Below are 12780 nucleotides of genomic sequence, written 5' to 3' on the forward strand. Positions count from 1 at the left end.
AATTAGAAACTATCCAAATATCATCAACAGAAGAATGAATAAATTCATACAATACTATATGGCAATGGAAAAACTCAGGTCTCATACGTCAGGATGATTCTAAGTAGCCCATTGTACTAAGTAGGTTATTGATCCAGCTGCTATAACAGTGACCTGAATTAACAGTGGATTTAACCACACAGAAGTTTCTTTTCTTCCTTGTTACAACTTGAGTGTGATATGATGGCTCCACCTAGGATCCTTCCGTCTTCCGTCTTGTCGCTGTGTTATTCCTAGGCTGCTTCCATTGTTTACAGGATTAGAGATGGCTAACCATATTCAAGCCAGTGGGAAAGAGGACATATGGTCCAAGGAGCACACTTCTTCCTTAAAAAAAAAATTTTTATAATTGATTTCAGAGAGGAAGGGAGAGACAGAGAGAGAGAGAAACACCAATGATGAAAGAGAATCATTGACCTGCTGCCTCCTGCATGGACCCTACTGGGGATCGAGCCCGCAACCTGGGGATGTGACCTGACTGAGAATCAAACTTCTGGTTCATAGGTTGATGCTCAAACACTGAGCCACACTGGCTGGACACATTTTACACGTTTCACCTCTGCTCAAACCTTATTGTCCAGAAGTTACTAGAAGACTGGGAAATAACCTAGCTTGGTGGTCATGTACTCTGTGCTGAGGTCTAGTACCAGAGACAACTCCTGGTCTCTGCCACATCCTGAGCTTAGTAAAATCGAAGTTGCTGAATTTAGACTCACATAGCTGATTGTTAAGTTCTGATCTTTGTAGTAGGGCATCCTTCTACTTGTTTGTCTTAAAATTATAATACATACCAAACTTAAAAATAAAACTATGTAAAATCTTAGTGCTTTTCCCTATATAGACCTGAGAGAATATGGAAGATTCATGCCTTATTCTCCTTTATTCACTGAAATTCAGTAAATACCTTGTATCCTTTGTCCATTCTGGCCGTTGAAACCGAACTCTTACAGGCAGGCCTACTTTTGCTTGTAAGGCTAATAGTGAAGTTCTAGAACCAAGGCTTTAAACTGTACCCCTTTATAACGACCAACAAAAGAGACCAAGATGGAAATGAAGATGTGCCTCTGCCTCACAGCTGTAGAGGGAGAGAAACAGTTGTATTTCCTAGAACCAGTTCTAAGAATCTGCTTTCATGAGGTGATAAAGTAAGAACATTCAGAAGAACATCAATCTTGTTTTCCAGTGCAATATGAAAACTTGTCTGAATATTCATAATCCAGCAACTTGTTTTATTCTCTGTTCTTGGAAGTATAATTTTAACAAAAAGATCTTGTAAAACTAAGACTTTTGGAATTATTACTGCATGCTACAAAGGTGACCGTAAAAAGGGCTTGTAATTCTGATGGTCTTCCTTGATAGTTTGTTGCCTTGACAAGAATGCTATAATTTATGTCTGAATTCCTAAGCAACCCAAAGACTTAGAACTTTGCTCTGTAAAACCAGAGAGATTCATTTGCTTAGTTCTCGTCGCCATCATTTTTAATAGAGAAAAATAAATTACTGTCACACTCGTCAATTTCTCATTTTAACAAAAACTGAAAGCCTTGTTGCTGAATTAACAAGGGCAATTGCCTTTCCTTTTTTCTGTGAAAATCTAATATTTTTATCTGTAGGAATTCATGAAATTCTTATTTTCAAGTTACTGAACAGTGTTTCTCTTTTTCCACATAGACTGTCCTTCATCCAACTGGGTTCAGTTCCAAGACAGTTGTTACATTTTTCTTCAAGAAACCATCAAAGTAGAAAGCATAGAGGATGTCAGAAATCAGTGTACTGACCATGGTAAGGAGTTTATTCTTCTTCTTTTGCCTTTCAGAAATCAGTAAATAGTGTTTACTAATTTCTTTTAAAACAACTGTTTGTTATATCTCCCTGGGTCCTTATAACAACCGTATTCTGCAATATACAAGCCACAGGCACTGGAACTGGGTGGAAGACAGTTGTTGGCCATGTACTCTGTGCTATACAGCACATTGCTGTCCTAGCAGAGTGGAAGAACAGTAGCAACAGCAGGGTCTAAATACTGTGCCTGTGCTGTGCCAGGCACTGTGCTTAAGCACACCATATATTTTAATTGACTTCAATTATTATAACAGACCTTCTTTTATCAAGAAGAAATTTAGTTCAGTTATTTGTTCAAGGTCACACAGGTCATAATTGGTAGAGCCAGGATTCAAACCAGGGTGTGTCTGACTTTAGGACCAGAGTTCTGAGTCATTCTGTTGTTCTGCCCTGAAAGTGCTATTTCAGGCATGTGTGTGAGCAGAAATCAGGTGACAAGGAACCATGAAGTAAGACTGTGGTAAAGAAGTATACATTAGAGAAAAAGAAAAGAAAGGATATTTGCTAGAGGGTATTGTATGTTCAATATTCTCTGGGAAATATATTTGTAACTTCACATCGTGAAATATTTTATTTTATTATTTTTTAAAAAATATTTTTATTGATTTCAGAGAGGAAGGGAGAGAGAGAGAGAAACATCAATGATGCGAGAGAATCATTGATTGGCTGCCTCCTGCACATCCCCTACTAGGGATCGAGCCCACAACCCAGGCATGTGCCCTTGACCAGAATTGAACCTGGAACCTTTCAGTCCACAGGCTGATGCTCTATCCACTGAGCCAAAACAGCTAGGGCAATGAAATACTTTAAATAAAAGTTATTTTTTAAAAGGTCTAAAATAAATAAATAAATAAAATAAAAAGGTTTACTTGTATGCTCTTTATATATTTGACTTTTTAGCTTAAAGTGCATCCTGTTGTTAGCCTGTAACTGTTGTGATCATCATTGGCTCAAAATTAAACTCTGATGTGAACTTCTCGTCAAGATGGGGCCATAGGAAAAAGCGGCATTAGAATCCCCCACAACCATATCAAAATTACAGCTAAACTACAGAACAACCATCATTCAAAACTGCCTGAAATTTAGCTGAACAGAAGCCCTAGAACTAGGGGATTAACTAAGAAGCCACATCCAGACTGGTAGGAGGGGTGGAGATGCAGAACAGGGCTGGTCACACACCCACGAGTGGTGGATAAAAATCAGGAGGTTTATCTCAACTGCAGAGGTCGCCCCTGACGACTAAGGGAGAACTTCAGCAGCACTAAAAAGCACATGGAAACCTTAAAAAAGAACCAGTCAGAAATGAAGGTTACACTAACTCAAGTGAAGAATAACTTACAGGGAATCAACAATAGAGTAGATGAAGCTGAGAATCAAACCAGCGATTTGGAATACAAGGGAGCAAAACCACCCAATCACAACAGGTTGAGAACCGCTGTACTAGAGGCTCAGTGCATGAAATTCATGCATGGGTAGGGTCCCTACCAGCTGCCAGCCAGGGCCTCCCTTCCCTGGCTGCCAGCTGCTGGCTGGGGCCTTCCTTTGCTCCACGCCACCCCCTGGTGGTCAGCCCACAGCATAGTGAATGATCGAACTTCTGGTCAGTCGAATTCCCGAGGGGACACTTTGCATATTAGGCCTTTACATATATAGATACTTAGACATAAACCAGATTTCAGTTGCAGAAATTAATGATATTGGAGGCTGAGAGCCAAGCAAGGACAGGTTCCTATACTCTTATTAGCTTGTATGAACCACAAGGTGGACGTTCATTGTCCAGCTTTAATACTTATCTTACGCAGTTAAGCAACTTCTTACTATACAGAGGCATACTTAATACTTGTGACTGACTTCCTCTACAACTCAACTGTGGTTAGCTGTATTTGCTATTTTTCTTTAGGAAAGCAAAACAAAATAGAAAACACCCAGCAACTTTGTGGCTTGTTTCAGAGTCCATTAACTCTACTTGTTCAAGCTGGGAAACCATTTAGGAATTTTAAATTGTTGTATGTAAATTTGCTTATACAATTTGTCTAGTGTCAAAAGAAAAATAATTTCCCCACCCAGTTAAAATGTATAAATTCAGCTTGTCTTACTGATTTTTTTAAAAATTCTCACCATTTATGTGATAATCCTTTTTATTTCCTCCACTATGGAAATACCCATTTCATTGATGAGCCAGAAGATTAGCTAAAATGTGTTTATCATGCTGTTACTTATTTTTGGATAGGATCGTGTTTTGGTTTAGAACAGTAGTGGACATCAATTCAGTGTTTGCTATGTAGGCAGAAGAAAAGCACGCGGACTACTAGAATATTTACATTTGGATTTATTAAATCTTCACAGTCTCACAAAATTATATCATAAACCTATCATTAAGGGCATATACTAGTACTAGTATACACAGTTAGTGACTTGTTACCTTTTGAGCTGCAGAGAGCTATATCTAGAAATATTCCCTGTGCTTTGTTCTAATTTACTTGATGTTACCTCTCCGTTATTCTTGATACTATGATTCCTTTAGGAAAATAATTGTGAGAGGCTAAAGTTTTCTTATTTTGCAGCATTTACCCTAAATTTATATATTATCATCACAATAGAAAAAATGAGTATTTTCAATCTTTCCTTTTTGTGATCTATGAGCTATGTCACTAGCCATAAAAAGAATTAAAGACCCAAATTACATCTCAGCAGGTAGTGTCACTAATAATGCGTGTTAAAAAAAATTGCTTGTGTGCATGCATTCTTTAGGGTCTTATGCTGTCATTTGTTAAAGAAAATGACATAGTAATTTAAGTGTATACAGTACTTAATTAGATTACAATGTTAAAAATCATTAAAGTTCCACTGGCTGCTACAAGGTCAGAGAAAATGATGAAAAACTAATCTCAGCACTTATGCCTAAAGTGTAACATGGTAGAGTATTTCCCTTGAGTTTTCTAGTGTGCCATTTTTGGTCACATTTCAAATGATAAGTAAGTAAATAGGGTAAAACAGATTGAAAGTCTCTATGACATTCAATAGATGGGAGGTGACAGCAGGTGGAACTGATAAGAACTGGAGTTTTTAAAACTGGAGATGACTGAGAGAATCTTGCTGAATCTTGATTTGGGATTAATTAAAATACTATTAAGTATTTTAATGTCAGTCTTATTTTTCTTCAAAGTTCTTTCTTAATTACACAACTAAGGCACGATCACTGTAGAAAACTTAGAAAAACACATATGCAAATATTTTTAAAATGAAACAAAATCATCCTAAATTGCACTACCCTAAGGAAAAGTAATGACTGAAAGCATTTTGGTTAAGTCTCCTTCTAGACTCCCCACCTCCAAGCAAATACATTTTTTTTAAAAAATATATTTTATTGATTTTTTACAGAGAGGAAGGGAGAGGGATAGAGTTAGAAACATCGATGAGAGAGAAACATCGATCAGCTGCCTTCTGCACATTCCCCACGGGGGATGTGCCTGCAAGCAAGGTACATGCCCTTGACCGGAATCGAACCTGGGACCCTTGAGTCCGCAGGCCAAAGCTCTATCCACTGAGCTAAACCGGTTAGGGCTAAGCAAATACATTTTAATAAATGTTTGCTTAAATATATAAATGGATATTAGGCAAAAATGTTCTGTAATCCTCATTTTCTCTTAAAATGTCTTTACATGGCAGGAAATAGCCTATAGGAAAAGCTTAATATGCAAATCGACTGACCAGTTGGAAGATGGGGGAGGCCAGTGAGTGGGCGGCGCCAGGCCAGCCAAGGTGGGTGCCAGCAGGCAGAGGGAGGGGACCAGGGGCGGCGGGGCAATTGGGGGACGGTGGTGACTGGTGGCAGGGAGATGGGGGGGGCAGGACCCCACTGGCCGCCTCCCCCAGAGGTTTATTCAGCTTGGCCGCACTGGCCTTTCTACTTTTATACTCGGTTTAAGCACAGCATTTGTAAAATTGGGGTGATGCGGAGCAAGTGCCCTTCCCGCCGGACACAGCGACTTGAGTGCCGGCCTCATGTGCGTCCCCAGGTCGCCAGCAGACACCACCGCGACCAGGGGCCGTTACCTGGGGATGGGCCGCCCAAGGCGTGGGCTCTTCCGCCCTGTGCCGCCGCTGGAGCCGCGCACCCTCCCCGCCTCCTTCCACCTCGGGCCTACATCCCAAAGCCAGCAGCAGCCAGCCAGCGGGCCACCAACCCAAGCGGGGAGCCACAAAGACCGGAAGTGCACCCCCAAGGCCTTCAGCTGAGACTCCTCCCGAGCCCCCATCCGCCCCGCTCCCCAAACCTCCCGTGGCCCCTCTCCCCAGCCAGCCCCGCCCCCAATTGGCCCCTGCCAGGGACCCTGACAGGAGGGAGAAGGGAGCCGATTCCTCTAGGCTGGCATCGGCGACAGAATATGTCTGAAACCAACTATTGGCACAACATGCCTCTGCAGCCAAAAGAAAGCGGTGTCATCAACAGAAAGGTCTGAAGACCAGCTATTGGTACAACATAGCTCTGAAGCCAAAAGAAGCTGGCGTTGTAGACAGAATATGTCTGAAGAACAGCCATCGACAATGGACTACCAATGCTGGTAGGAACTGCCTTCACAGTGAAATTGAAGTAAATGAAGATGCAATTATCAAACATAGTTGTGGTGGAATAACTGTTACATGTTAATTTTGCTTATCACTAAATTTCTCTGATGAAAAACCATCTGATGGAAAATTTACTCAATGTAGCAAAGGTAAAAAGTTTGTCCAAATGATAAACATTTTCCCGACATATTTTTTAAAATCCTATATAATAGCCGAAACCGGTTTGGCTCAGTGGATAGAGCATCGGCTTGCGGACTGAAGGGTCCCAGGTTCGATTCCGGTCAAGGGCATGTACCTGGGTTGCGGGCACATCCCCAGTGGGAGATGTGCAGGAGGCAGCTGATCGATGTTTCTCTCTCATCGATGTTTCTAACTCTCTATCTCTCTCCCTCTCTGTAAAAAATCAATAAAATATATTTAAAAAAATAAAAATAAAAAAAAATAAAATCCTATATAATAAAAGGCTAATATGTAAATCGATCGAACGGCAGAATGACTGGTCACTATGATGCACACTGACCTCCAGGGGGCAGATGCTCAACGCAGGAGCTGCCCCCTAGTGGTCAGTGGGCCAGAAGCCAGGCTCATGGCTGGTGAGCTCAGCAGGGGTGGTGGGAGCCTCTCCCACCTCCACAGCAGTGCTAAGGATGTCCAACTGACAGCTTAGGCCTGCTCCCCATGGGCTTCTGGGCTCTGAGAGGGCACAGGCCGGGCTGAGGGACCCCCCACTCTCCCCGAGTGCATGAATTTTGTGCACTGGGCCTCTAGTAGAATATACACTGAGTGGCCAGATTATTATGACTGGCCAGATTATTATGACCGCCCCATCAGTACAATGAAGTGAATTAGTTATGCAAATAATAATAATAAAACCTTGAGAGTATTTGCTTAGGAAGTTTTCAATATTCAGTATTTTTGGAAGTGTCAATGAAGTACTGAAGTATTAGTATATTTACTAATAACTGAACATTTCCCCACTGTTTAGATATGCCATAGCTGACTTAACCCTCTAATAATGGTTAATTTTTCGAGTCTCTCAGCGACATAAGCAATGAGTGAGGAGCATTAGTGATTGTGCCTCTTTCATTTGAGCACAGAGCTAATATTAACTTGCACTATTGTTAAAGATCACCAGGTCAGAGAATATGTACTTTTTTAAGGGCTTGCCGGATTGTCTCCAAAAAGATTGTACTGATTTTTACTCCGACTAACCACTTATGAATTCCTATTTTTTTACACCCATGGCCAACATTGTTTAATCTGAAAATCTCCTTATTTTAGTTTTCATTTCTTTACCAGTAAGATTGCATTTTCCACATATTAGTTGTTATATTTCTTTTTGTGAGGGTGAATTGCCTTTTTCAGTTTGAGATCAATTTTTTCTTTTATTAAGATGTTTGCCTTTTTATTTTTTATTCCTAATAGAGCTTTCATCTGCCCAGTTTGTGAGTTTCTTCTTTAACTATAAGGTATACTTTGGGGGTAGATGTTTGGCCCTATAGTTTTCTTTTCCCTCTGTAGTTAAGTTTCTTGGTTGTCTCTTTTAATAGAAGTGAAAGTAGTAACATAATACTTTTTTCTTAGGAACATGTTATATTCTTCATTTAGCTGAGTACAGCTGAAAGGGTGTTAGGGTGTTCCTTGTTACTTCTGTCTTTACCAGGGGGTGTATCACCCCCCACCAGATTTCTGGATGCTACAAGTTTCGATGTCATAATTCATTGTTTTATCTTGCAAAATCATACACAGTCACAATAGAAACTAACTCCACTACTGTTTTCTTATGTGTATTAGCCAATTAAGACAGTGGAATTATTTTTTAATTTGCAAGAGTATCTTTGGGTTAAGAAACAAGGTTAAATATCTTGGGAAAGTGAAGATACTGCTAATATCTATAGGGTGCTAGGTAGCTTATCGATTATAAGGATATAAAAGTTAATGTATGTGAGACAAAAATGTGTGGCTGTTGCTCCTTTCTCTTGAACCTGGTGAAAGTCACAGGAAAAATCAATTAATAACTACCCAGGGAGAATAAGGACCACCTTTGTCATTCACCAGGACTTAGTTCTAAGGATGACCAGGGAAAATATGGGAAGGAAACGGCTTTGGGCAGCAGGAGCATGAAGGCCAGGTAAGTGAGGTAGGTCAGAGACGCTGCTTGTTACTTGAACTTGACTAGGTCTTGGGACTCTTCAGGCAAGTTGCCCTCCTTTGCAGCTATCCTGAGTGTGGTCAGAGCTCCTCTCCTCTATACTTGTGAAATGAGGGCAGGAGGGCCCACGATCATGAGAGAAAGTGGATAGTGGGGAAAAGTTGAGATACATAAAATGTGTTTTACTGCTCAAGCCTCTTCATGATGTTTGTTTTCATGTTAATGAGATTACCAACTCTAGGTGAATGAAATAGAGCAGCGGTTCTCAACCTGTGGGTCGCGACCCCTTTGGCGGTCAAATGACCCTTTCACAGGGGTCACCTAAGACCATCCTGCATATCAGATATTTACATTATGATTCATAACAGTAGCAACATTACAGTTATGAAGTAGCAACGAAAATAATTTTATGGTTGGGTCACAACATGAGGAACTGTATTTAAAGGGCCAGAAGGTTGAGAACCACTGAAATAGCGTATACTAGTAAAATGATTCTGCTCAATGTACATCACATTATTTTACTTTTCTCATGAGTGATGATGTGCTCTTTAGATGTGCATATTTTAAAGCTAAATTAAAAATGTTAAAGTATATTTATGTATTTCAATACTATATAATTTTATATACTTCATGTGATTTTCATTGGTTCTGGGAAGATGTTGACTTTTTTCCTACCTAAAATGATTTCAGGAGCAGACATGATAAGCATACACAATGAAGAAGAAAATGCTTTTATACTGGATACTTTGAAAAAGCAATGGAAAGGCCCGGATGATATCCTACTAGGCATGTTTTTTGACACTGATGGTAAGTGCTATTTATCTTGAGATATATCCTTTTTTCCCCCTTAACATTAGTAAAACTGGTCACTTTCTTTTATATTCTTCAATTTCCTAGTTCAAGGTGGTGTTTCCTCTGGTGTCTAGGTACTGCAGTTTCAGCGTCACCCATGGCCTGTACCACAGCTTTTCCCTGTGCAGCTCAATGTGTTCCACATGTGAGAATCAAAGTTGATTCTTTTGTCTGGATTAGAATGTGGTTCTAGGTTCAGTAATTTTGTAAGATGGTAGGGTTATAAAAATCAGTACCGATGTCAATGATTATGATACAGATGGACAGCTATCAAGGTTGTATAATGTAAATGTATTTATTGTCACTGTAGAAAATACGTAATTATTTTCTAAATGAAATTACTAAGTTTACTATTAATAATTTATTTTCTTGGCTATTTCCCATTAATATATTTTTTCTGTACAAATATGAGATCTGCAGAACCTTCTTGAACCAATACCTTTGATTGACCTGTACACAGGACATGCTCCTTCTCTCTTTATATATATATATATATATATATATATATATATATATATATATACACTCTTTGCTAGTTTATTGAATTTAAAAAATTGAAGATCCTGCATTTTTAAAAGGTCTTTTTACATAAAGTAGAATTTCTAATTGACAGATTTGGAAATCAATCTGAATTGGACAAACTATGGACTCAACACACAGATGAGATTTCCTCATACCATTACCTTGACATGGATTTGATACCCACCCTCAAAAGAATCCTATAAAAAATTGCTTCATAGCCCCTTTAAAATTGCAATAGTGCAGCAAAACCACAAGTAAACCACTGCCTATTAACCTGTTATTTTAAATATAGCCTGAAAAGCCAACAGGCACTTTTTGTGCAATTTTTTAAAACATTGTAAGATGAAATATCAAACCTGCACAGTGCTGTCCTTTCACAGAAGGTAAGAAACCGCCAGCCCATCATGTTGGAGGCTGGCCTCGGTGCTGTAGGCTATGGAAGTGGGCTTCCTTCAGGGTCTGGTCGATGTGGAAGTAAAGACCTTGGCACAGTGCAGACTGCTCGGGTGCGGGCTGAGGGGTGTTGGGGCTGGACCCGGTGACCATGTGGTTCAAGTTACTTTCTAGCCCACTGGCTCTGTCTTGGCTGTTGATGCTGCTGCTGCTTCCACCACTGTCACGGTGTGAAGACTGTGTCCCAGGAATCAGGGAAGACAGGGTTTCTACTACTCCTTTTGGTCTGTGGGGGGAGGTGGTGGTTCTCTTCATTGCCATTCCTTCTCCTTTTCCTGGGGCGGAGGTGCTCGCTCCTGTTCCTTTTCTAATTAAAATCCTACAACCAAATGTTTAGACTAGACGTACCTTTCTAACTTTCTACCTTTAATCCTAGACCCTTTGGGTTTTATACTGATAATGTTGAAAATATTCTTAACTGACAGATCAGAGTTTCAAGTGGTTTGATAAGTCAAATATGACTTTTCGTAAGTGGACAGACCAAGATGAGGAGGAGGAGGATCTGGTTGACACCTGTGCCTTTTTGCACACCACGACCGGAGAATGGAAAAAAGGAAATTGTGAAGTTTCTTCTGTGCCAGGAGCCCTTTGTAAAGCAGCTAGTAAGTACAACTGAAGGCCTTTTTCCAATCTAAGAGGCATGGGAAAGTAGGGATGGTTTTGAAATAATTTTATTTGAGATAAGTATGCCTCAGGGGAGGGAATAAGACTTCAGAATACATTAGGGTGGTTTGTTCTCAAATCTCTTGGAAGTCAAGCATTAATTCTCTTACATTTCAAAGGTGGGCCAGATCAGGTGAACCACATACTTAAAAGAAAGATTATCTTTTTGTTGAAAATATTACAGATGTCTCCCTTGCCCCCTCCCCTGGCCTTCTCCGAACTATTGTATGTCCATGGGCTATGCATATACGCATATAAATTCTTTGGTTAATCTCTGCCCCATCCCTCTGAAATATCAGTCTGTTCCATGCTTCAATGTCTGTATCTTTTTTGCTGGTCAGTTTATTTTGTTCATTAGAGTCCATGTGTAAGTGAGATCATGTAATACTTATCTTTCTCTGACTGGCTTGTTTTGAACCACACATACTTTTATTCTGTCTGCTTATTCTTAAGAGTTTGTAAGAGGTCAAAATTCCTTCTGTTGTTCAGAGGAATTATCATAGCCCCTTTGCATGTGATTTGACTGAACAGTGGAAGTGGTGAATGAAGATTCCAGGATTCGAATGTTTAAAAAGAATTTGATTCTGTACAAAAATGAATATCTTTTCTTTGGGCAAAGAAAATTTTTGTTGTAGTTTATAATTGATTCTGGATTAAAATGTAAGCTTTCTTCTGATCCATCAGAATACTTTCTAGTGAACAAAATTATTCTGACACAAAACATTAAAAAAAAATCCTCTGGGGGTGAAAGGGGGAGAGGGGAGACGGGAGAGGGGAGAGGGAGAGAAACATCAATGGGTGCCTCCCGACTAGGGATGGAACCTGAAACCTGGGTATGTCCTGACCTGGTATTGAACCCTTGACCCTTTGGTGCACAGGACAACACTCCAACTGAGCCACACCAGCCAGGGCCTAACCCACATTTTGATGTTATTATTAAACACTAGAGACCTGGTGCATGAAATTCATGCACTGGGGGTGGGGGTCCCTATCCGGGCCTGTGCCTTCTCACAGTCCAGGAGCCCTTGGGGGATGTTCAACTGCTGGCTTATGACTGGGGAATGGGCCTAAGTCGGCAGTCGGACATACTTAGTGCTGCCACGGAGGTGGGAGAGGCTTCCACCACCACCACCACTGTGCTCGCCAACTATGAGCCCAGCTCAGGGCTTCTGGCTGAGTGGCGCTCCCCCTGGTGGTCAGTGTGCATCATAGTGACCAGTCATTCCGCCATTCAGTCGATTTGTATATTAGCTTTTTGTTCTAAGTTTTAGAAATAATTGTTTTTTTATTAGAGACACTTAAAATTTCAAAATTTTGGTGTGAAACAAGACAGCCATTTTCCCACTTTGCATCTTTAGTATGCCTCCTTCTACTTTAACTGTAAACCAAAACTATACACCTACCTCTGATTCTTTCTTTACTAGAGGCCCTGTGCACAAAAATTTGTGCACTGGAGGAGGGGGGGTCCCTCAGCCTGGCCTATGCCCTCTTTCAGTATGGGACCCCTCGGAGGATGTCCACCTGCTGGCTTAGGCCCACTCCCTGGGGGATCGGGCCCAAGCTGGGAGTCAGGCATCCCTCTGGCAGCCCTCGTGGGATGTCCACTTGCCAGTGGGGAGCAGGCCTAAGCTGTAGTCAGACATCCTTAGCGCTGCTGAGGAGGCGGGAGAGGCTCCCACCACCACCGC

The 12780-nt window shown here is 40.7% G+C and overlaps 1 protein-coding gene and 1 pseudogene across 2 annotated transcripts in view; one reads left to right on the plus strand and one right to left on the minus strand.

Annotated features, from left to right (window-relative positions):
* CD302 (CD302 molecule) overlaps positions 1–12780 on the plus strand; it is a 28725-nt gene that overhangs the window by 9829 nt on the left and 6116 nt on the right. Inside the window, exons 2-4 of the mRNA XM_081095901.1 lie at positions 1711–1821; positions 9293–9409; positions 10855–11031. Of these exons, the coding sequence (XP_080952027.1) occupies positions 1711–1821; positions 9293–9409; positions 10855–11031 (405 nt within the window). The remainder of the gene's footprint in view (positions 1–1710; positions 1822–9292; positions 9410–10854; positions 11032–12780) is intronic.
* LOC308522502 (protein VCF1-like) lies at positions 10379–10706 on the minus strand (annotated as a pseudogene). The gene has a single exon. The product of its transcript is annotated as a protein VCF1-like (transcript).

The sequence above is a fragment of the Myotis nattereri genome (genome assembly GCF_964212035.1).
Source record: "Myotis nattereri genome assembly, chromosome: 7".
Classification (NCBI taxonomy): Eukaryota; Metazoa; Chordata; class Mammalia; order Chiroptera; family Vespertilionidae; genus Myotis; species Myotis nattereri.